At 38.3% G+C, this 25,881-nt stretch overlaps 1 protein-coding gene across 7 annotated transcripts in view; it reads left to right on the plus strand.

The window, feature by feature from the left end:
• LOC108749711 (protein Fe65 homolog) overlaps positions 1-25,881 on the plus strand; it is a 185,912-nt gene that overhangs the window by 111,425 nt on the left and 48,606 nt on the right. For all 7 annotated transcript variants that reach the window (XM_018488616.1, XM_018488615.1, XM_018488619.1 and 4 more), the window contains one exon: positions 16,941-17,247. In XM_018488616.1, the coding sequence (XP_018344118.1) occupies positions 16,941-17,247 (307 nt within the window). The remainder of the gene's footprint in view (positions 1-16,940; positions 17,248-25,881) is intronic.

Here is a 25,881-nt window from a genome sequence, read left to right on the forward strand (position 1 = left end):
AATAATACACGTTTATTCGCGCAAAATATACTCGCGGCATTAGTAATGATTTATTATACCTACAATGGCAATGGGAGTTGAAGGTGAGGCTTTACTCTGCACGCAAAATTGTCAGAGTTGCAAACGTTGGCAACGGTCAATGTGTCCTTTATAACTCGTTGCATAACATGCATTAATTGTCCGAGGTCTCATAAATTATCCACGAGATGATAAAGACAAATATACACGCTACTTTACTCGCATATTCGGTCCTGATTAAAGCACACTCCTTATTTATTCAGCCGTGATTAGTATCAAACGACGGTGTGATTTAAGGAGCCTTACGTCCGAAGCAGCCGCCACGTTAATCTTCAGCTAATCTACGAAATAGCGCAGCGGTGCTCGTTACTCGTTATCTCGTTCGTAGTTATTTCTCTAGTTTGCACTCTTTTTAATTTCAATGGTGCTAATATTTATCGTTGTAATTATTATTTCTTTTCTTTTCTCATAAGTACTTTATTAGTACTTTCTTTTTAATGACGTAACCCAATTATTTCTCGAATCTTTTCTTTTCTTAACATTTTCCGCAATGTTCGGATGTTAAATATAAAAATCAATTAAATTCTAAGTAGAAGAATTATGTTATTACCATAAGATGAACATTAATAATGCAGCATTCTAAAATCTCTTTCTTATCGAATTTTAAGGAATTCTTAATTTTAAGATTTGAATTTTCGACGATACATCGTTTCTCAAGCGTATTCCATAAAACGATACTTATCATAGTTTGCAAACAGGAAAGTATCGTCAGTGTCGTACGACTAGAAGAGATCGATCAGAACGAAAAGGCTTCATGGTTCACGTTGGAAAACTGTGCGCTTTCGTTGCCTCTTATTGGTAACTGGCGGACAGCCAACGAAGCTTTTCCACAATTCCTTTTCCGAGCCAAGAGTCGAAGACAACGGCGATGCTGGCCATGAGTCAATTACGGGATGGCAAAGCGAGATAATACAAAATTGCCGCGAAAAATGCAATGGATGAAGAATAAATAACAAAACAAAGTAATGTTAAAAATCGTAAAACGTAACAACAATGTACAAAATTAATCGAGCAAATAAAATAAGATTATAATTAATAAATTGAGTAATTTTAATAAGAAAGGAATGACAGAATAATAAAAAGAACGAATATATTTGCATATAGGTTGGTGACTTTTGAAATTATAATAAAAAAAAAGAAATTGTATTATTATGATCAATAATTAAATTTCACTACAGGTTCTTTATTCTTCTGCATAGCAGTCTCGTCAACACTTTCGAAAATGAGAAAATTAGACTCGAACCCAATGCGGATTCTCCTCTTTAAAAGAATGGCGCGTTCTCCAGGGAACCCACTCGTAAAAGTCTGAGAAGCTTTTTCATGATTCCATAGTGGAGGGCAATAAACTTCATTTCGGACATGGGCTTCGACAATTTGCCACCACGCATCCTGGCGCAAAAGCCCGGAGCTTTCGCGGCGGGAGACCAGACACGAGTAACCGCAGATCAATTAAAAGCTAGACGAAGCCGAAGAAACGTCCGCAGAAAACGTGGTGAATGAAGAGAGGCCGGAAGGACGATGGAAAGATCGCGAGAAACGATGAAAGGTTTCGTCGGCTGGCGGCGAACTGAACAGCCGCCAGCTAATATCGCGAGAAATACTGTTATAGTCGTTGATATTTCGCGCAAAACTCCCAACCGTCGACGTCTGCCTCGGGAAATCTCCTTATAGTTGGATTCGCGTCGAAAGGGTTGCAAGCGATACTCCTTTTCGCTTTCTCGCCTTCTCAGTATCTATTTCCTCGGTAATTCGCACAGTTCTCTGTATCTCACGATGTTGCGCAATTCTCTTAGGAAATTTGGTTCGAACGAGGCGCTTGAGCGAAACGTAAGAAGTATTTAAGCTGCTACAAGGCGTATCCTCAACAACGATAAATATACAGGTCGATATGTAATCCACTTAAAAAATTGCTCTATTCGACTCGTGAAAGCGAATGGTTATTAGCGACTGTGATAATGACATTCCGTAATAGAACTGCGCGCTGCAACCCATCGTCAGATAATTTTGTCTTGCCAAAATTTTCATTTTATCATCGAGCTGTTCGTCTCTTCGATCAACATCTAATATCGCAAGAAATACTGTTATTACCGCTAATATATCGCAAAACTTTCCGACATCGAGGCCTGCCTTGGAAAATCTCCTTATAACTGGTTTCCGGAGAAGGGTTGTGAGAGCGACACTCCGTCTCCTCTCGTTTTCCACCCCTCTTTCCACCTACCTCTCTTTGCCCTCTTTCCCTGTGTGTAATTCACGTCGGCCCTTGTTCCAGACCTCGGCTGGAAAATTCACGATGAAGAGCCAAAGAAGAATCCTCCTCCTGAAATTATTGTTGCCTCATAACTTCCACCTTCTCCTTATGTAGAGAATTATATACTTTGTGGATATTGCCCTCGACATGGTATATGCTTGTAATATGTTTCCTAGTATGTGGTTGGGGAAGGCAACATAAAGGGTACAATCTCACCGACGTGAATGTATTTTATATTCGCTTGATAAAGATACAACATATTTTGTAAGAGGTTGCTGAAGGGGATCTGTGTGAATCCAAGACCGAGACTATGATTTCAATATATTGTCCCTATAATATCAATTTTCTCCTTCCGCATTATTTATTTTACGAGTATCTTATTAGATATTTTTGTATTATGTTTTTATGGATCCCCTAGGTCATTGAAATGGACTTTTTCTGGTTTTTTCTTTCTCGAAATTCATTTCGGACTTATCTCGCAGCGAAGGATGAGCACATTTTATCTTAATGTAGACCAGAACTCGTCGAAAAGGAGCTCCCGACGAAAGCTCTCTTGCTTGGCTTCCACCGTTAGGTAACTTTTATAATCCGCGTTCCCTTAATCGGGAAGTTCCTTTTGGAAAGACTTTATCTTCTTACCGGGTCTCTCTCTCTGCCGAGAAGATTTTAAACGATACTATCCCATACATTTTACGCCATTTCTCCCACGGCTAAAAGCAGAAGAAAAGAAAATGGAGCCGGGTGTCATAGTAGAGCCGTCCTGATAGCTTTTAAAAATAACTTTCTTTACGAACTTACAGCAATGACTACCACTGCAAATTTCTTATCTCGTTATACAGATTTAAAAAATAATCAGATTTTTATGAACTGAAACCACTAAATGTTTAAAGGTTCGAATTTATTTTATTATTTTATGTAGCGTACACAAATGCTTAAAAAAAAAAGTGTAAATAATTCCTTAGCAAATTTATTCTTTAACTGTAATAACAGCAATTTGAAAGCTCAGGAGATGACGATTTACCGATGTATTTCGAAATTTCGTGCCATTTTCTCAAGTTACCGTTCGTCGAAGCGGGTAGTATGACATTACTTGGACTTTGCACGGTATTACAAGTCATTACGTGTCGTCACAAACGTACACAGGATCAAAGCCTTGTTTCACGTGTAATCAAACTACGCTCCTTTCTCTTGCGATACGATGGCGTTATAATGTGTCTTAACTCTCCATATGCCCTTGTACATTACGTTCTTATTGTGTATTATACCACACTCTGTGCGAGCACACGAGGTAACATTATTGAACTTAATGCATAATGGTTTTCCTTATACACTTGTGAATGTTAGCACTTAAAACTTATTACTCAAGTAATTGAATTTACTCAACAGTGGAAACAAAACGTGCTCCAGCAGCGCATTCATAAATAATATTCTCCGTTGTCCAAGATCATTTAAACGAGAGTAAAGACGGATAGATCTTATGTAATTCCGACTCTACGTGCTCGGTAAAAGTTGTCGCGTCGTAAAACGGCTGGAAAAGTCAGTGGCCGATAGTTAAAAGGATTAGTCAAGTCGCAAGCAACCGCGTAAGGGGAATGACTGGTAAAAATTTCACCAGGACCGGTTGCAATATCGCTTTTACGGTTGCACGGTAAAACCGAAAGATGCCTCTAAGACCGTCGTAGCGGATGTACGTGCTGCTCAATAGACATTAAGGGGTTAAAGGTGCGCGAGACTCTAGACGTATCTACGGATGGACAAACGAAGCCGGAGGTGGATCGCCTGATGGGGATGCAGGTGGTGAGGGTCAAAAACACCTTACCGAGAAATATCCACAAGACCGCAGCGAGCGAAACGGGCGCTCGTAAAACGCTAGACCCGGATAAGTGGCGGCAAGACGGGATGAGGTTCTTAGGCGACAATATGTTTTCCCGCGGTGAAACCACTGTCGAGAATAAATCACCCCTTGTAAGCCTTGTGTAGCATTAACCGTAATCGATGAGTTTAGATTATGTATGTTTTATTATATATTTTTCCAGAAATTTAAGTTGAGAGTGATTTGATAGAGTTATTATGTATACTCGTGCACGTAATTAAGATTTAATTGAGTTATATACTTGTGCACGTAAATGTATAATAACATATCTTAATAAATTTGTAATTTAGATTTACTTGAAACACATCGCTTCCTCAATTTCAAAGTACTGAAGAAATTATGTTTCTCAGAAAACAAAAAAAAAACGATTTTTCGACTTGATAGAAAATCATTATTCAAATAATAATCCGCAAAAGAAACATATTCTTAATGTAATCAATTGTCATTTTTGCTGTATTCATTACACAACCGTTTAAAAATTGTCCTTTTTGAATTGTAACGATTTTTATGATTTTTAAAAAGTTACTCTTTTTATAAATAACTCTTTTTATAAGTGACATTTTGACAACTTTTTATAAAGTTAATTCTTCGCAAATCACATGGAGATTTGAAGACTCAGACGATATTTCAGTTTTAAATTATTTTGCCGATTTTGTTTCAAATTCGGTCATGTACAAAAAAATAAAAGACGTTTTGGATCATATAATTGTTTAATCATATTCCTAAATGTTGAAAGAGTATACCAGAATTTTTTCAAATTTTTTTAGAATCCCTTTGAAAAACACAACCGTCCCTCAGCGATTCAAGTGATCTGATTAAGTAGCGAAATTTAGGGTGATGAAATTTGCGGAAGATTTGTTCACTTTTGATGATTGATAGGGTAATGTTTACCTAACTTATTCACAATAATAACTCAAGAATCACGTTTGAGTTGTGTCACTTGTGGGGTAAGAGAGTGATACGTCTGCTATAAAACAAATAACGAGAAAAGTGAAAAACTGTCAACATAAAGTAAGGTTGAAATAATTCAGAGCCACGAATAGTTTGATTCTTACTCTGAATCCGACGTAAGGATTAAGAAATGACGAAAAAAAATAGTCCGTAATGTACGTGCTATTGGCAATAATAGAGATACGCGAAAAGTAAACCATCTAACGTTAACCAATACGCTAAGTAAGGAAAGGGCAGCGATTCAGAAACGTCTCGTTTAGAAAAATCCGGTCTTTACCGCCGAGCTGCAGCTTAAGTCAACACACGTCGATTACGAGCGGGGGGGGGGGGGCTATTCTATATAAAAGGCACGATCGGAAAATCGCCACGATGCGCACGAACGACAAAGCTCACGGACTTGACCGGCGACACGTACCGCTCTTTTTCTTCACGGACGTACTAAAATCTTAACGGGCCGCCATAAAACCGCGATTTATCGTCTCTCGATATAAAAATAAATTACGGTGCCATTATTTTTCGCGCACCGCGAGAAAGCGTCGCGGGGACACGTAGCGTATAAGTCGTCATGCTTGTACAGACTCGAATCGATGGCTTGCGTCCTAAAGTTATCGCGACGGCAGCCGCGATAGGGATATTCAAGGGTACTTTGTTGGAATTCTCGTAGCGCGATTTATGCGGCTTTTACACTACACGCCGCTCGTAAAGTTTCCTTTAACTCACGCCATCTCTGCCGGGAAGCGTATAGTGTATTCAGTGTTGATAATTTTTATAGGGAAGTATACATAATCACGAAGAATTATTGCGCTACTATGATAACTACACTTTAAACAAAATGCATCCACATGTGCTTTCCCACTAGTTTTTCGGATGATCCGGCGTGTTCCCTCCAACTTCTTTCATAAAGCAGCGGTACAGCTAAATCGGGACGATCAGCTGTGCGAATTCCGCAAAGTTTTTGAGAAGGCCACCGCCTGCTGGAATCCAGCCATAGGGAATCATTAAGAGTACATATGTCAGACCTGGATGGCGTCGCGACGCCGCGGGGGCCCAAATGGGAAAAAACGACGGTCGAACTTGGCTCATTACGGTGGTACGGTTTTTGATCTAAATGCGAATCTAACGAGGACCACTGCGTGCTCATCGAGGGGGAAGCCCCACAATCTTCGCCGCAAAACTTCACTTATGGCGTATGTAAGTGAAGGAAATCACTGAGAATGGTGTAGCACATTATTTTATCTTATGATTTCTCAAGCAAATTGCTTGAGTTTTACATTTACAGAAATCTGCATTCAATCGAGGAAAATGTAAAAAATATCGAAAATAATTCAAAAAGCTATATTTATATAACAGTAGAGGAATTATTAACAAAAGCGTTATTTGAATTGCAATTTATGAAAGATTTATAATACTGATAATATTTATGAACTATTTGGAATTAACAAGACATAATTTGCATCAATTATCTGGACAGCTTTCCCATATATCTCGATTGATAATAACACGAATCATCTTGCTTGTGTCGCTAACAGATCGATAACACACGCCACTAACAGATCGATAACTCGCGCCGTTAGACAGTGACGAATGGCTTTATGCCAGCACTTTGTAAAGGCAATTCCGGCTTTTGTTTCAGTTTTTAATATCCACTTTTATACGCCCACTTTCATACGCCATGCTACTTTTTTAGTAACTCTGCGAAAACAACAAACACTTTAAGGTAGTTAGGGTTTAATAGAGCAAGCCGTCTCCATCATGAAAAATTTTATTTGTCAGAGACAAAGAATTAATCATCACATTTTTGATAGGCATATCTTTTAATTTAATCGATGTTATCTGTAAATACATAAACGCGATTGTTCAATTAGATAAAATACATTTAATTAATTCTGAATTAATCGCAAAATGAAAATTTGTATGATGTTTGAAATTATTCTCTCGTCATTCAAATCCCTTTTTCGTCGTCTATCTTTTTATCTGCTTGCGATAGATGTATCATTCCGTGAAAGCGTTATTATACTGGGTGTTCTCACTTTTAATTAAATCACCCATTGCATCAGCAAATGGCAATGAGCTGATACAGCTACCTCGTTGTATCACCTCGACGAAACGAGCTGAAAAATAGAACACTCTTTCCGTCGCCGGGAAATACGTTTTAAATATGTAACGAACCAGTAGCTAATTAAATTAAAATTTTTTATGTGAATACATGCTTTGTAGAAAACTCTGCAGTATTACTGCAGCTTACAATAAGCTGACCGACGTGTTGGTATTAAATTTAATTTTCTTAAAGTGTCACTAACAAAAATTAATATTGTAATTGAGTGATATAATTTTATTTATTTTTAAATTAAATCCTTAAGTGTTTTTGTGTAATTTTCTTTAAAATATCTTATTTATATTCTATTTTTACAATATCTATATTTAGAATTCTATATTTCTATATTTATTAGAAGATTTTTCTCTTTTTATCGGAAATAGCTATATTTAATGCATTTATATCTAAAATTTCCCATGAACGCGTTAAATCTCTTTTGATCATCAAGTGAAATTATTAAAGCCCGGTCTATAGATATAAGATTAACTTTGATCTCAATTTAATTAACTGATTATCTTTTTCTAATTCTTAGAATTAGAAAAAGGTAAAGAGTAAATTGAATCGAGATTAAGATTATCTTACATTTGAATCTTACATTTGAATCGAGCAAAGAAGAATCACTGGAGCAAACATTCAAGCAGTGAAACGTTCTCGACGGAAAGAGGCTAAAGATAAAAACGACAACTGCTTCTACTTCGCGATTTGAATGAACATTTATTCATATTCATTGTCCATACCATCTTTACATGTGTCATAAAGCACGGATTGACGCTTTAAATGCCGCGACATCATCCCGGCACAAAGCTCTACGTTAAAGTGAAAACGGACTAGTCAGACGCGCGCTGCAGTTGGTCGACCGATTCGGTCGTTTACCACTGAACAGATTTTATTGTTGCTCGCGCATTGTATAAGCGCCATCAAAATGTCACATTGCATTCGAATAATAAAACTCGTCTGCGTTATTTCTATCGATAAAATCCTCCCTACGTTATGGGGATGCGTCATAGAAATTTCGATTTTGTCATTTTATCAAGCAATCTTTATGAGCGAAAGTTGGCTGGAACAGGATACTCTGTCATCGTAGAATTTCTTTGTAGCTTCTTGCGTTGTGGCCATAAAAGAAACGATGTACTGCTTTCTTCATTCCTAAATGATCTATTTCTAAATTGTTCTTAGAAATATTTTCATTACACTTCTCGAACGAAGAAACGTTAAATAAACTAAAAGAGCAATTTTGCTGAAAAATCTAAAAATTTAGCTAGATACGGATCTAAAAAATAATTTTGCTGGACTATCAAAACAATTAGGTAGGACGACATTATTTGCTAGAATATCAAAATGTTTTGCAGTATTGCTCATCATGTTTAAGATTTCCGCAAAATTATTTTGATAGTCCAGTAAAATTATTTTCAGATCTGTATAAAGCAAAATTTTTATATTTTTCAGCAAAATTGCTCTTTCAGTGTGTTTAAACGCTAAATGTTCAACATGTTACAATATAGAAAAGGTAAACGCGAGTCGCTCGATGCACAAAGACCAAGTTAATTGCGAGCTCGCTAAACAGCGTCTGTTATTTCTCGGAATTTCTCTGGACTAATTACACGACGAAAGTCGACGAGACACAAGGAAAATATTGGATTGAAACAAAAGTTCGTAGCGCTTTATGTGTACCACGTAAAAGATATTTTTTTCAATTCGACAAGCATCCTGGCATTTTTCGCCGTTAAAATAATAGTGAGAAAGGGGAAACCAATCTTAGCAACCTAGATTGGCTTCTCCGAAAAATGTACACCTGCATGTTTGTCCAGTTTTTTCTCTGTTTGGTTTTATTCAACAATTCTTTTAACGATCGTGACGTACGTATATCTACCCGGAAAATATACTCGGCGTCGAGGCGCTTAGACGTACCGGCGCCATTCACGTGCGGCGCCGCACGCAACCCCTAAATGCTATTAGCCGCGCCATATCAATCCCCACGGAGACCCAACCGGCGGCCCTCCTTGGTCGGTCGTAACCCCTTCGTATACTCATTGTTATCCACTTCTCTCGATAACATCGTACGGTCATCGTCTACTCATCAATGGCAGATCCATAATCGTTGGGCAGATTATAGAACCTATGGCCCACGTTTTATCTAAAATATGCTATTGCTTGCAAATAGAAAATCTAAACGCATTACTTGACAATTTCCCAATTTGTTATGTTTCCCTTAATGTTTGCAAGTAGAACATGATAAAACATGATTTTAACATGCATTTAAATTTTGACATAAAAGGGAGTAAAGGAAAAATACGTACAACTTTGAAACATTTCATTTTTACTTTTATTTTATGCATTAAAATTGTAACTACAAATAATGATTTTTCATAGATTTTTACTTACCGAATGATTTTATGGTATGTGCAAGTGATATAGTGTGCATTTGCATATAAAATCGCTCATTTAACACACATTTATGATGTAACTTAAGTTACATTATAAATGTGTGTTAAATATATAGCAACTATTACTCGTGACTTTGTGAATATAAAATGGGAAAAGAATCAAAGAGAATAAAAGCTATCTATTATTTGGACTTTCAATTTTGTTGAATGAACGCGAGTAATTTTCTTGAAATACGCTCGCGTGGAATAGCGAAATGAGGTTGCAACGTGAATAAGAGATCGTTGCCGTAGAACACGAGCCGAAAAATCTTGACCTTATCGTCCCGCCACCCTTGCCGCCATCTTGTGCACGTCGTTAAGCTTAACGACCGCGTTCAGAATTGCCGCGGCCTTTTTTCGCTATAACGAGACGCGGCACTTGCTTCTTCGCACCCCATTCTCCATGGTTTCCCGTGCGAGAGACATTTAAGTCCGTAACTTCATTGTTATGGGGGGCAGTGCTGCGCGGCGGGATGAAGTGAGGAACTTCAGCTTCTGCTCTTCGCATAATCGCGCACTGGAGAAATCGATTAACCGTTGAATTTCGCGATAAGAGCCCGAGTGTAGGAATCACCTTATTTCCGCAACCACCCTTTACTGCAATGCGCCATCCACTTTCATATTTAGTTGAGAATGTGCTCTAAAATATCTTTTTCTCTAGATTATTGCTTTATTATTATATATTAGTTATATTTATATATATGTCTGATATAAGATTCTATTGTATTAATATCTCCGCCTTTTAGAAAAGTAAATAATTTTATTTAATACTCGTGACTACTATTAGTCACTTATTTTAGAATTCGAGCGCATTCATAGAACTCGGTCATGAAAACGGAAAGAAAACGTTCTTAAAATGAAAGTGGCAGGATAACAAACGATCGGTCTCACCGATCGAACTTTGCCGTTATTTGCCCGGCACGCGCCCTTCACTCGCGAGACGAAGGGAGAAATAGAGGTCGGTTGTTCCGCGTCTATGAAACTTAATATTCCGTAGGAAGGACTTACGTAAGGACGCCAACAGCAAGAAGAAAGGCGCACGGTAAAAACCCACCCTCACCTTCGTCAGCTTTACCTACACTCGCTCGAGCAATCGATAGGGTGACTCATCGAGGGCGGTGACAGAGCTTTTTACCCTTCCCCTCCTGCCTCCATTCTCCCTCTTTTTCTATTTTTTGCTTTTCTTGCTTACAGCACTCTTCTCCATCCACCCTACACTTCTTCTTCCTCTTCTTCTTCTTCTTTCGCCCTTGCCCGTTTCCGGGCCGTACGACCTCTCCGCCGCCCTCTCCCCCGTCTACTCGAGAAAGCGTGTCCAAACTTTAAAACTTCCCGCAGCAGCCCACTTTTCGGTCGGTCTGTGTGTGCGAGTTCCTTCGGGGCGATGAAATAACGGAACGCATCCCAAAGTATGCAACTGCAACTGCGCTGCGCACTTTTGCTCGGAGCACCGCGAACTGGAACGTGAGCAGTTTTGCCCGCAGCCAATTTGTCGCCCCCGCGCGTCTGTACCGATTCGGTTCAGTTCCTTTCAAAAGTCACATTTCGGTTTAATCTTTTCTCTGCCGGATCTAAGTGCACTCAATTTATCTATAAGTTATAATTATTATTCTTACTTCGATAATACCTAATAATAATATTTTTAATTAGATAATTTTATAATTATTTAGATAATAGCAATATTAAATAGTATATCAATTTCTCAACGTTTAAATTTTATTATCGCGTACCAATGGCACGATTATAAATTATTGCATATATTTTATTTGCCATATAATACATTTTCCATTTTCATTTCGCAAAGTTCGTTTAACTGAGTTTATGAAATAAAATCCACAAACATGATGAAATTCGTTCTAACGAATGAATTCCGGAACGTCCCGTGAAACAACTTCGAACACCGTCCGCATTTCTGCGTTATCCTCGCCGCTCTTAATTGTCTCGTTCGCGTAGCCCTTTCCGCGACCCCAACAGGCGTTCAAACTTTAAACTGCTTCATTCCACGCGAAATAACGAGACATGTTCGCGGAACAACGCCTGCAAACGCTACGCTGTCGCTCTATAACGTCTGTAACAGGTAGCTCTCGAATTTCTCTCCGTAGTCGATTCGTTAGCAAATCTTTTCGTTGATTCTCCATTTTTTCGCTCAAGCTTGGAATATGCAAACTTTTTCAAGATGAAAAATGCATATAAAAGTCTGACGTACGTACAATTTACGTTCTATTTTTGACAACACGTGTATAATTCGGATTTTCAGTGCACAGGATTACTGCAAAATATTCGAGAATATTTTTACGTGCTCCATGTATTACTTTACCGTTTTTTTTTGTTGTGAAATAAAAATTATTCGTATTTAATCAACAACATTGAAAATTGAAAGCCCGAATAATAGCTTTTATTCTCTTTTATTCTCTTTTTATTTTATATTCACAAAATCACTAATAATATTATACGATATGTTTAAAACACATTTCAAGGATAGGCTGTCAAGTGATAAAGTTCAAAGATATTTTCCAAAATGGATTTCTTGCATTACATAATTCGTTAAACACGTTCAAGCAGCTAATTTTTATTTCCATCTTCTTTTTTCACCATTTTCAGACAGAACGCGCGTCTAGTCGCGCCACGTGAGAGATTTTTTAAGATGGGATTTTAACGAGCACGTAGGGTATTTTTCAGAGTCTTCCTTCACCAGTCGCCTTAATACTTTTCGCTCAGTTTCTCTTGCGCATCGGACGTGCTCTCGAACTTTAAAACACATCCCGCCGTTCAATCTCCCCGCAGTTCCACCCTTCGCGTGCCAGGATTTTCACACGACAAAAATAACGAGATGCATTCAGTGGAGTGCAGTCGTCGCCCGTACTCGCACGTATCTGTAACGAGTACACGTGGCAGAATGTCGTTGCTAGACAATTTGTTAGCTCCCAGCTACCCTTTCGTTCATTTCATTCATTTGATCCTTTTTCTTCGATTTCGTCTCATTACGCAGTTTCCTTTTAAATTTTTCACAAATTACAAACCTTGTCAAACGCTAACGAATTTTTAAAAAAATGCATACCGGTTTTTGTAAAAATAGAAATTTAATTGGATTTTGGTTTAATTGGATTTGCTGGCAAAAGTCATAGTGAAAAGTACGATATTTTTTTATAAATTGCTACAGTAAAAAACGAAGTTGATATGAGAATATTTTTAAATGTAACGCAGTAATTTGTGTAAAAACTTACAAATACATTTTATCTCCTTTTGTAAACGAATTGTTAAAGTGATAGGAACTCATAGAATATTGTACAATTAAACTTTCAGTTCTGTTTAATTTGTGCACAATGTGTACATTTTGTTTTATAAACAAATTGTTAAAATGATAGGAGCTCATAGAATATTGTACATACAATTAAATTTTCAGTTTGATTTGTCTCGCATGTACAGTTGTTCTGCTTGTAACAAATTTTATAAAGCATTCTTTTATTAATTACTGCAATTATCAGTGCGGTTGGAGCATCACCGGTCATAAATTAATTATTTAATTAAACAGTCTTTTAATGCATTGTGAAAAGGCTCTCCCGGACTTTCTGGCATTTCAACAAATAAACAAATTTATAGCATTGCATAAATTACACAAATTATACAATTGCTATTTCCGACAATTAAATTATAGATATTTAATTAGAAAATACTCTTTTATTCTCTAGTCAACTAATTAATTCTTCACGAAAGAGCACGTTAGTAATATGCTTGTTCTTTGTCTTTTGTTATCGAACAAAGAAAAATTCAAAGTAACAAGGCCATTAATTCTAACTTTGATCGATCAGCGAGGAGACACTTTTCGCCACTTTATTGTGAACGAAACGAGTGGCGTCAATTAATCTATTAAATTAAGTGATCAGTTAAACTCCACTTTTTTCGACATTATTAACTCCCACGAAGAAAGTTTGTATTTTTCAGCGCGTAACTCGTTTAGTTTCATGTGCAACAAGTTAATAGGCTTTTTTTGTGACCATGCGCGCGTATACGCTAACCCGACTCTCGAAAAAAGTAAAAGGGAGGATCGTTACGTGTGTGCGAACGTTATTTGAATGATGGAACGTATCCGATGCGAATGATGAGAGTTCATTGCCCGTTCGCTTCTCGAATCGCAGATTCGTAATTGATATTTACGTCGCGACCGTGTCTACCATAAACGCGAAACTATGGTGTTTATTGACGATACCGAGCGAACGCGGACCGAATGAACATCCGCAAATTCACGTTTGGCCTATCTATCTGCAATTTTACAGTTACATTCTCCTTTTTCCGAGCCGACGAATTTTCTATCTGGAACATAAACAAACAAGCTTAAAATTGTAGTGCACTTATGTTTGATTTAAAAAAAATAAAATTATTTTTTTTAATTATTTCTTGGAAATTCTCCCGTTTCTCAGGTACAAAATTGGAAGTTTGAAATTGGACGAAACATTGCAGTATTTTTTTTATTCGACCTATCAGTTTCGCGCTGCGAGTCATTTTGGGCAAAAAGAGGCTTCTTTCGGAAGCGGGAAAGGAGAGTTTTAGTCTTCACGGTGCAGTGGTCGAATCAATAGCGGATGGCACGAGCGAGACGGATAGACGTAGACTAGATAGGAATGTTGCGGATGGAAGAAAGAAAAGAAAGAAGGAACAAAGAAGGCCAAGGAGAGAGATCCAATTTGGAGCTCTTGCACGTTTGCTCACGCGCTCGCCGATATAGCGCGTCGATAAGCCGACTCTAGCTGATTATTTTGCGAGAGTATCACGGAGAATATCGGGCCGAGCTTTTCCGCCAACATGACAGCCGTCAGACCAGCATGGACTTGTTTTGTCGGTTCCTGTACAACGTTGTTATCGCCGTTGTCGTCTTTCTCAGGATGATCAGTGAGTAGCGAGAGCGAGACATCGATCGGGCGGATCCGTTTCGCAGAAAAAAATTATACTTGCGCGTAAATAAGCTTTGGTGATAAACTATTAATAGGATTTTGCTGAAGTAATTAAACAGTTTAGTTACACAGAAAAAAATTAATCTTAAAACTAATATTCTTATATATTAGCAAAAATATTGAATTAATTGATGAATTTGTATCGATTTCAAGTCTTGAACTGAGTAAACTGTGAAGTAATACTTGCATCGATACAAATTCAATCAAATGAAGTCTTTGAAACAAGATTACAATATTTTTGTTTATATATTATTGTCAATTTAAGAAAAATTTTTTTCCGTGTAGATACCGATTTGAAAGTAATTTTGTTGGACTATCAAAATAATTACGTAAAAATCTCGAGCATGATGTCCGATGCTACAAAAAGTTTCGACATTGTAGCAACCAATTTGAGCTACCTACATAATTATTTTCATGGTGTTCAACAAAATTATTTTCAAATCTGTATCTAACTAAAATTTTTAGATATTTCAGCAAAACCGTCCTTTCTCTATGTAAGCACGAGTAATGCTGCAACAAGTTTTTCTAGCAATCAGTTTGAGTGCTGTACAGAATTACTTTGATGGGTCCAATAAAATTATTTTTTTTATCTGTGTCTAGCTGAATATTTAGATACCGTCCTTTCTGTAAAAGAATTTCGAAAAAGCGCTACTGAAATTAGCGACTCTGCACGCGAAATGTGTTTTCTATTAATATTCGTTAAAAAACTATTTGTGGATTTTCTACTGTATCGACAATTCTATCAAACAGACATGTATATGAGCAATTATAATGATCGTGCTATGTAAATTCCCGCGACCGGGAGCCGTATGTTAATGGACGAGCTGTACTCCGCTAATATTAACCGCGCTGAATAAATTTTATTAGTATTCTATGCGAGTTACCGCGAAGATAGTCAGAATATCGCATAACCGCGACTGCAATATTTAAAAACAAGTTAATATAACAAGTTATACTATTATATAATTGCAGTATTCAACTTAGCTATCTATCCCAGGCGAGCTTAAAGCCTAACGCCCGTGCCATTACTCTCTGCTGCCAAGTAATATCTTTCCTTCAACGGACGAGCTTTGTTACCATAATCATCGTCGCGATAGATTAGCGCAAACTTAAATTGGTTTCCGACTCGGTATTCGGTTTCTCGTAAAAAGCACAGCTGAACTTCGGACATTTGTCATGTGCGGTTCAGACAAGCGGTTCTCAATTTCTTAACGCTTACGTTCTCTCCCATATCGGAAACTCGATTCTGCGACGTGAAACACATCTGATATCGCCGGATTCCGTTTTAAAATGTTAAAATGGTGAGACCGCGTTTACTCCGATATTGGAGACGGTCGCGTATCAATACCGTGTATCGGACGACCTTTGGCGACGTCCCGTGCATGCCCCGGCAGCTGCGGTCGATCGCATCTGCTACCATGGTCTGCCATAACTTGGAGCCTTGACCTTTGAGCCGTTCGTTATCCGTTGGTATTTAAAGCCGCGAAACCGCGCATAGTTGTGGCGCGGCGTCGCACGCCACGCAAAATAATGAGGCCGTACGAGATTTCTGCGAAGTAATACTCTCCTCGAGAAAACGGGGCTCACCTTATTATCACGTGCAGTCACGTCAGCGAAAGAACGGCGAATAGCTACGCATGCGTCTCACAAAATCGATGCCTAATTCTCTGACGATGAGTGCGCGATACAATTGCTTCTAACGAATAAATCTCTCGAAGTGTTAATTTTAATTTTAATGAAACTCTCTCTTCGTATACGTATAGATTACGTAAATACATGAATTTAGAAAATATCAGTTGGGTCGATATAAAGGGATGAAACCCACCTTATATCTTATATGTAAAGCAGTTTTCAATTTTTTTTTTTTTTTTGTTGTGCTTTAAAACCTCAAAATATCCCGCCATAGAGACATTCTCTTGTAACTCTTTTCGAATAAACCGCTACAATAGGGACTTTTAAAAATCGTGATATTTATTCTTTCTTGATTATTCGTTTCGCCGTTTTATGTTTCATCTCTACGCTCGATTTGCGCGATCGATGAGGATTATCGTAAAAATTGCTTTGAAAATTGTCTGAATAATTCCCGTCGATACAACGGGGCTGTTTTGCATTGATAATATCTTCGATCGTTTCATTTCGTATATATGTAGCAGTTAAGCAGGCACATATAAAAATAATAAAACATGCATATATACTTTATGATAACAAATTTTTATTTATTTTTATATAGGTTACAGAAAAAAGTGTAGATAATATACGTTTCCAGTATATTTCAAATAACTGTGGAACATATTTTTAACGGAAAGTTTCGTTCTGCTTTCAGAAAACGGCCTCCTTTCCTTCGAAAATCCCAACTATCACCTGGATCCAGCTCGGTTGGACGATGCTCTGAACAGCAATGGAAACGGTAGTTCTCTGTACGATGAATTGTATCAGGAATTGGTCGGTGGCGGTGGCAGAAGCGGCGAGGTAACTGGCGGCGGCGGGGGAGGAGGAACGAGGGTGCAAGCACGCAGAACCTACGCCACATTGGATCTGGGCAGCATGGGGGTGGATGTCACCCAGGGCCCCCTGACGCAGGATTCCGTGACGGACGATGCTCCCGACAACACGGACAACCATAACCTAGGGTGAGTGCCATTAGCTCTGTCACGTTTGCTTCCTCTCTTTTTCTCTCTCTCTCTCTCTCTCTCTCACGCGCGCGCGCGCACACACATACACTTTGGCGTTCGATAAATGGTTTCCGATGCACGTTGATAGAACGATATTGCCGCGTGTGGAAATTAAGGGCGCGATAGGACGAGAATACGATAAAAGTATCGTCGTTTCGACAGAAAAATATGTCAACGTACGTTATCGCGTTTTTACTTTCGATAACGCAGAATTAATTTTTTATAAGCTATTCAGGATTTCTTTCCACACGGAAGCGATAAAAGTGACAACCAAAAATATGAAAGTGATTATCTAGAAGAGACTTACAGTACTTCCGATATTTGAAAGAATTATCTCGATATAATCCTGTTAGCAAAAAGAAATACGTGTAACCATGATCATGAATCAGAAAGTAGCCTTCTATTGGGATTTTATTTTTTCATCTCGACCAACTGAGGTATCCGGGAGTCTCTTTCTCTTTTTCTCTGGAACGCAGGGAAACGGAATATGGCTTCCAGCAGCAAAATAGAAGCCGGTCCCTCGTCCCTCTTTTTTTTTCTGCGTAATATAAGGTCCGACCACCCATCGCGGCCATCGATAAAACTTTCGAGTCGGACCTCATCGGGATACCGCATAAAATTTCAATAAATCTAAAAGCGAGAAGATAGGGGCTGAAGAGAGAGAGAGAGAGAGAGAGAGAGAGAGAGAGAGAGAAAGTAATAGAACGGACGGTCGATGTTACAAGACAGTTCGAACTTATTCGCCACTGTTACATGAATTCGGTGCAGCCCCCGTTCAGCCGGAATTCACTTCTCTCTTCTTTCTCGTATTTCCATCGGGACTCTGTTCCATTGTTCAACTACGCTATCGAGTTTCCGGGGATATTTAGGATAACACAGAAACGCGATTCCGCTCATAAAATCGGAAACGTGACGGAGAAGAGTTGTAATCCGGGGTGCGTTCCAAGTTACGCATGAAGCGCGTGCTATATCATTTTATCCTTCTTTATTATTTGGAAAACAGCAAGGAAAAATAATACATCATGCGTAATTCAGAATGCACCCACGGAATAAGGAAACTCTTATAGTACGCTAATTATGTTGTGAAAAAATTATGAAGTTACAAAGTACACAGAACCACGTCCGATTATCATTATATCTTATGTAACGTATTATACAATGATCCGATCGCTTTTGTTTGAGACTTCAGATGTTCGAGCGTAATTAATTTTTAATTTCTTGCGGAAGAGACATATGGATGTTGCACAACGTTTCCCGTTTTTAGCATTGACTTTTATTATTTTTACACAAATCTGCTTATTTTCTGATACTTCATAATATCTGAGAGAGATTGTTGAACTTACGTCTTCATTAATTGTGGAAACGAGATTTTCCGAAAGGTCAAGACGATCGTCTTTCAATTGCAATCTACTTTCAGTTAAGATTGAAATTAGATTCATCTCTCCAGCCAGACTTTTTTCATAATTAGTTTTGAGTATCTCTTCGCTCTTTCGTTCAAGATGTTTCACTTTGAAAGATATCTGATTGAAATTTTATGTTTTAGTAATTATATACTCTGAATTATGAAACAACGGAACGTGAAAAATACATTCTAATTTTGATTAGTTTCTTGATGAATAATTTATCGGGTTCAGGTTTTATCTTTATTAATATTTTATTAAATTTTATTAATATCAAATTTATTTACAATTTTTCAGCATATTAACATCTTTTTAATAAGATGCCAGATTGAGCATCAAATGATTAAAAATTGCTTGTCAATTTAATTAACGATATTACTGCAGTAGTACGTTTATAAGTCCGGAAAATCAATTCGACGCGCAGTTCGAAAGACTATAAATATATACAATAAGTGTATATATAGTAATTCAGATTGAATTATTTAAGCATTAAAGATCTAGCTTTGACTGTTACGGCCATTACTTCTATTTCTTATTATTGAATTTTCAAATATACGGTCCAGTAAAATTCTCATTGTTTTTATTATTATAATATCCTCTATATTTCTTATTCTTTTATCGACCAATATAGACATATTCCATACTTGAAATTATCCGACTAAGCAAAGATCACGTTACACCGATTTCATTCGTTTTGTAGAAGAGTCAGAACGCATTAATGGTTAGCCGCGAGATTGTAAGAGAGTTTCTGCCTTTAATATAATAAAAACTCCTTTCCTCTGGACCCTTAGACCCTTTCGCCGACCCGGAAATCCGGGCGAGCATAAAAATGCAATTAAGGAAACGCCCAACGTCTGGTTGCCTCCACGTCGTACTATTTCTTCTCAATAGTTCCTTTCTTTTGGATCGTCAATCTCCATTCTTTCATATTTTTCTCCAAGTTTATTCCCTTACGCTTTTAGCGTAATGCGCGACAATGTCCGTTAAAAAAAGAATGAAAAGTCTGCCGCGCGATTTTAGAAACGTTTGGAAAAAAGAGAGACTTTGGTTCAAAACGAAGCTCAGGAAGCTAGAATAGAATTTATTTCAGGGTGGATGCGCGCGGCGGTACATATACTAGTGAAACAAAAGTATTATTAGACATTTCTGTCCGCCATTGAACGTGATACACGCGAGAAAGTTCAGCCCACAAAATTCCTAGGGGGAACGCGCGATTCGTTTCCTACACGCTGTGTGTAGCTCCCTTGTTCGCTGTGTTGTCGGCAAAATGGCGAAGTAAGGTAATGACGCTATCAGCCAACGGGAATACGGCGTTCCTGATCGAATTTTACGGGCATCGCGGCAAGGGAAGAACGAAAAGCGAATTTCACCGACGACGAGCCGACAGCGAAGGCTTTCATCGCGGTACCACGTTAACTTGATTTACGTGATGTGCTCTTAACGTACGCAACGTTACATCGTTAAGCGCTTGACACATCGGGAGTAGAGCCCCATGTGTCTTCGGAATGCTGCCACGATTGCACTGATGCTGCGACGAAATTCCGGTAACTTTGCTTTCATTCGACGAGTCTGCGATAAATAAATTGCGTTATTATTTAAGATACGCTCAGTCGTGCGATAACTTTATGAATATAAGAATAATGTTTTTTTTTTTATTCTCCGAACAATTCGATATTTCTTTATGATAGATTTTTATATTTTTCTTTTATGAATATCGTTGATATATACATATGGAAAGAATTTTCCTGAAGTAATCTAAAAATTAAATAGACACAAACCTGTGAAAATAAATTTGTAATAGATTATCAAAATAATGATAAAAACGTAGAAATCTCAAGATAAATAATGCTGCGAAATATTTTAACATTTTAGTAACCAGTTTGAATCCTATATAATTATTTTGATGATTCAACAAAGTAATTTTCTGTATCTAAATTTTCTGTACCCAAATTTTTAGATACTTTTTGCAAAACTGTCCTTTCCGTGTGTTAGATCATTTCGTCCTGTATATTCTGCATGCTCTCGTGAAATCATCAACTTTCTGCACGCAATGTACTGCAATCTCTGAAATGCATTAGCAAACCACCCCAGTAACCACGCGGTTGCGTTGAACTCTCGACGAGGCACTCATTACGTAGCGAGGTGAGGTTAAACCGCTTTCGCTGATAAGCATCCCGGCGTCAATAGTTTCTAGGAAAAGGAAAAACTTTGCGGAACCACACCACACAATTCTACTTTGGACAGCTACTTTGTCACCTTCTTGAAGCGGAAGGGGTGGGACGCGATGCCAGAAGGCATAGAAACGTGAACTCGAATACGGCGGGTCTGGGCTCGAAACGTCTCGACATTTTCACCTCCGGCTGGCTATTAGGCGATAAGCTGGCCGTACTGGGGTGTAAGGAGCCGAGAAAGGACCAGCGGTTGAGCCACGATAGGCTAGAAGGTGCGAGGGAGGTGGCACGGTACATTCATTTGTGTGTGTGTGTGTGTGTGTGTGTGTGTGTGTATGCTGCGTGCGATATAACTGTGTTCGGAGATTGAACTCAATCTAAACTTGCGACAAACTTTGTCCGGGCCCCGCGCTATCTCTCATACCACTGTCGATTCGCCATCTACAATCTCCGACCTTGTTCGCGATAGGGCGAAGGTGACGTCCCGAGACCAAACGGGTTACGTTGGCGGCAAAGTGCATGAGGGAAACTCATCGGCTACGTGGAGGGAAAGAGAAAGCGTGTTCTTTGAAACAAAATCTTTACTTCAAATTGTCCTATTCGAAAATATATTCATATATTGCATAATCAGCGGGCAGGAGAGAATTTATAGATAATTAGATGATGTTGCCGAAAATAAGACACGATGCAGGATAAAATCGTTAAAGATACGTAGCGTTGAAAAAACAATTCAGATGTTTTTGAAGACCCTAATATATGGAGTCTGGTCAAGTGATTTTTTTGTTAAACTCCTGTAATAGAAAAAGATATATATATATATATATACCTCTTTTTCTCAAAATTTTTATAAAATAAATCATTCTAGATTACAGAATTACTAGATATTTTAAGGTTTTTAAATAGAAAAAAGAATTGGATTTATTGATAATTTATGTTAGGTATCCTATTACAGAATGTCGTAGAAAAGTGGAATAAAACATTTTCGCGAAACGGCTATGCTTGAAAAATCATTTGCAGCAAGAAATTATTTAATGCTTAAAAAAGTAGGATAAAAGCGTCGTGGCGTTTTTAATAGCCGGATCTCTTCATATATCCACCGGAGCGGTTGGCAAAGAGCAAAGGAATATTAACGAGGAAATACATTTTCTTCGTCAAATAAAAAGATAGTCGATGCACGTATAAAGAGCCAAATTAAAAAATTAGAAGTCTGCAAAGGCGCACAGCGCTGCCATTAAAATTAAAAATGCTTTAATTTTACATTTACTCAAAAAATTCAGTAAAATGTCGTATGCATTTCCCTCCTATTCGCTTCTTTTTTTTTCAACGAGCTTGCCTCTCGCCGGACGTATTCTCATGAAATTCAAAACCGTTACGGAGTCGTAGCTCCGGAGTAAATCGCGTTTCATCGCAAGGTACCATCGATGAAAAGTGGAAATTTTCACGCGAAAAAGGAAGCGCTGATAACGCGCGAAACGAGATTATCGGACTGGATGTGTGCACAGAGCTGAGTTATGTCGCGACTCTCACGATTTCGCATCACTAGTTTCCGTTATGATAACAAAAGTTATGCTACACTGCAATGTCTAAGATAATTCCCTCTCCACGTGTCGTTACTGTTAAAATTAAATACTCTCTTTACAATTTCTCGACGAACTTCTACTTAGACACCAATAAATCAAACAGAAACACATATTCTGAGAAGCATTGCAAAGATTACACAAGTTCTTGAAGAAAGAACGAACCATATATATTAAGTTTTGTAGAATTTCAAGAGAAACTTCTATTCTTTTATGGCAAAAAGTATTTTTCATAGATTATTCATCTAGCACGGACCATCTTACATTCTAAAAAATATGGATGTAAATTTAGCACACACTGCAGTGTCTATATAATTCTCACCTTAATATTAAACCAACACGGTGTGGATTTAAAATCTTTGATGTTTATATTCACACTATTACGGTGTGTGGATTTGAAACCCATCATGTTAATTATATAGACACTGTGTAGTATTAAATCTATATCTTATTTTTTAGAGTGTAGAAATGAAATAACATGATCAAGCGTTGCGTTGTACTCGCATTATTTCTCATGAAAGAGTAAGTCTGGTTATGACGGAAAAAATGGAGTAGACAAGCTATAGATTAATGCGGGATACATCAATCTTCATCGGTGGCTGACAGCTTATCTGGCCGGTGGCAAAACACGGCTACAATCCACCGTCCATATTCACTTATATCACATTCTTCGGTTTTATATACGTTTCTTCGCTCTCATCTCTGGATAATCGTCCTTCGAAAATTCGAGAAGAAGAGAGATCGTAGGAAGATCGAGCATCTTGCCGATATAAAAAATCTAATCGAGCGTTGCAGCAAAGGCGACCGCGGTTACGCCAACGAGAAATCAATTTCTTTTACACTTGCTTTTACAAAATAACTTTTTCTCCTCTCACAAAATTGAATTTTTTTTCACGCTATATCGCCTTCCCGATAAAACCGATTGAATAACGAGTTAGCGGAGAACCCAATTCCTGCTTCCACAATTTTCTATTGGCAGCTACCGCATGAAAAATTGAGTAAACAAATTCGGAGAGAAAGAGCACAGGTCGCGAAATAATAAAAGCCGCTCTCGCGTTTCTGTTATTTTCAGCCATTCGATAAAAACCAGCTGTCAAACTTACATTTACAGTTCGCCGTAAATCAGCCGTGCGACACACGGAGTGTCGCGCGAGATATAGCAGGGGCCTCCCCGAAAAAGGATTTTCGTATTTCGGGAATGTGGAATAAAAATGAGAGAAGAAATTGCCGTGCCGAAAATACGTCTGTCCCGGCTCGTAAAAAACAAATTTCGTCACGAGCGTGCGTTTTCGTTCCGCGCAATACCACCGGACGACTCCAACCGCACTCCACTTCGCTCAGTGCGGTCTATCGTAGCGAGGGAGTGGCCGGCTCTCTTTATTTTTATTATCGCGTCATTATCGTCCCGTCCGCCATATGATCCTCCTGGTGAACGGTGGTGCGATACTGAGTATTCGCGAACAACCCTTGCGGGCAGAGTACACACATAATCGCGCCAACTGCACAAAGCGACGCCTCGTAACGACGTTGTCGACCGATATTCCGATAAAGTCCCCCGGGCTCAGCTCCATTCAGGAAGCATAAACCCATAAGGAAAGGTGCGTCGCGTCGGGCGCCATTTGGGTGCGAATTGCGAAACACCCGGTACCTACGGTATATCGGAGCAGGCTCGAGGCGAGAGAAGAAGGGAAGGAGAGAATGATACAATAAATCTTTTTTATCAGCTATAACTGTCCATTTCTCATCTTCATACCATTAGGTCTTCTTCTCTCCCTTTTTCTTTTTATTTTCATTGATTAATGATAAGCCATTCTCGGATCAGAAATCGCCGTGATCTTTAATACAATACGTTTTTTCGCGGGGAGGGGAGTTTATTATAATTTAGAATTTCGAGGAGCAAATCTTGAATAAAACGTTCGCCGAGAGAAAAGAGCATACGTTTGATTGAAACAAATTGACAGTTCTAGAATCCAGAAAATGTCATGTGAAATTAAAGAATCGTCGCACATTTGCGAATATCTCGTCGCGATAGCGATCGTGCGGGCACTTCGTGCAGGTAGGAAACACAAACCTATAAAGAACGACCCGCCATTCTCGAGGATCTCAAAGAGAAAGGAAAGAAGGAAAGGAACTCGTGGGGTGTGGAAAGGAGCGTGGAGGAACACCTCACACCTCACAGGGATAGGTATCTTAACGATCGTGTCTGAGGCGGGGTACATTGGGCGTGAAATAAGGCGCCTTTGTTAAGGCAGCTTTTCTTTGGAGGAAAACTCATCCCTTCTCTCTTTCTCTCTCGCTCTTTCTCCATCACGATCTCCGTCCTTTCTCCCTCTCGTTTCGCACTCTCTCCTCGAGACCTTACTCTCCGTCGCCTCCTCTTTCGTTTCCGTTTCCGTGGCAGCCTTGCGACCGCAACCCTCCACGTGAGGTCCTTCCGAAGGAAAGCGCGCCGCCTCTGACACCTCCTTCCATGATTTTGCCACGCTCGTTTTCAGAACGAGATGCACGGAAGGGGAGTGTTTCCCGCGATCCTCCGACAGGTTCGTGACGCTAACTCGTGTGTTGAGAGAAACTCAGTGCATTTGCTGCATCGTGGCGCGCGATATTAATAGCGACGGCAACACGGTTTTCTTTGAACACTATTAAGCTGAAACAATAACGAAATAATTATTTTTATTTCCTTGATAATTATATTTAAATGATTATTTAATATATTTCTTTAATATTATACAATGTGAATTGCAATATTTTTTAAATTACATAATACTAAAAGTCATTTTCATTAAAATTCTTATAATTTGTACGAGTACGGATTTAACACCATGTTAATTTTAATGTTTTAAATTTAAACCACAAAAACCATAATGATGTTGATATAAAAAATTCTGAAAAAATTCTTGAAAAATTCTTAGAGCTCTATATAAGAAGAAAATAAACAATTTTGTCTCTTGCAGTTTGTCTGTGAAGTCGATAGTATTTGAGTAAAAAATTATTAAAGACCAATTTTCGGCAATTTCTAGCAATTAATATTTTGTAACTATTGCAAAAATTACAAAATGGTAGAGGACGTTTCTTCTCGGTTTAATTCATTTTGCCCTGTGCAAAAGATTTGTCATTATTTTCCAAACACTCTGTACATAGGTATATATAAGAATAAAGATTATTTTTAGATTCGTAGATTTTTAAAAGTGCGGATTTAACGCAAATTCTTAAATACAATACTAAATAGCATTAATTTACATGACATCGTTAAAAATTACAATGGAAGTTAACGATATACGGATTACGTTTGCTCCAAACAGGACGGAATGACGCTCGTAAAGAAGTTCTCTTTAAAACGCGATTGAATCTAAAACTCACACAACGTACTCTAGAATTTTTATGCACTCACGCGTAGTATCCTCAAGCCTGTCACGTCCCGTCTGGCTGAGTATACGACCTGGA

The sequence above is a fragment of the Trachymyrmex septentrionalis genome, unplaced genomic scaffold, assembly GCF_001594115.1.
Source record: "Trachymyrmex septentrionalis isolate Tsep2-gDNA-1 unplaced genomic scaffold, Tsep1.0 scaffold31, whole genome shotgun sequence".
Taxonomy (NCBI): domain Eukaryota; kingdom Metazoa; phylum Arthropoda; class Insecta; order Hymenoptera; family Formicidae; genus Trachymyrmex; species Trachymyrmex septentrionalis.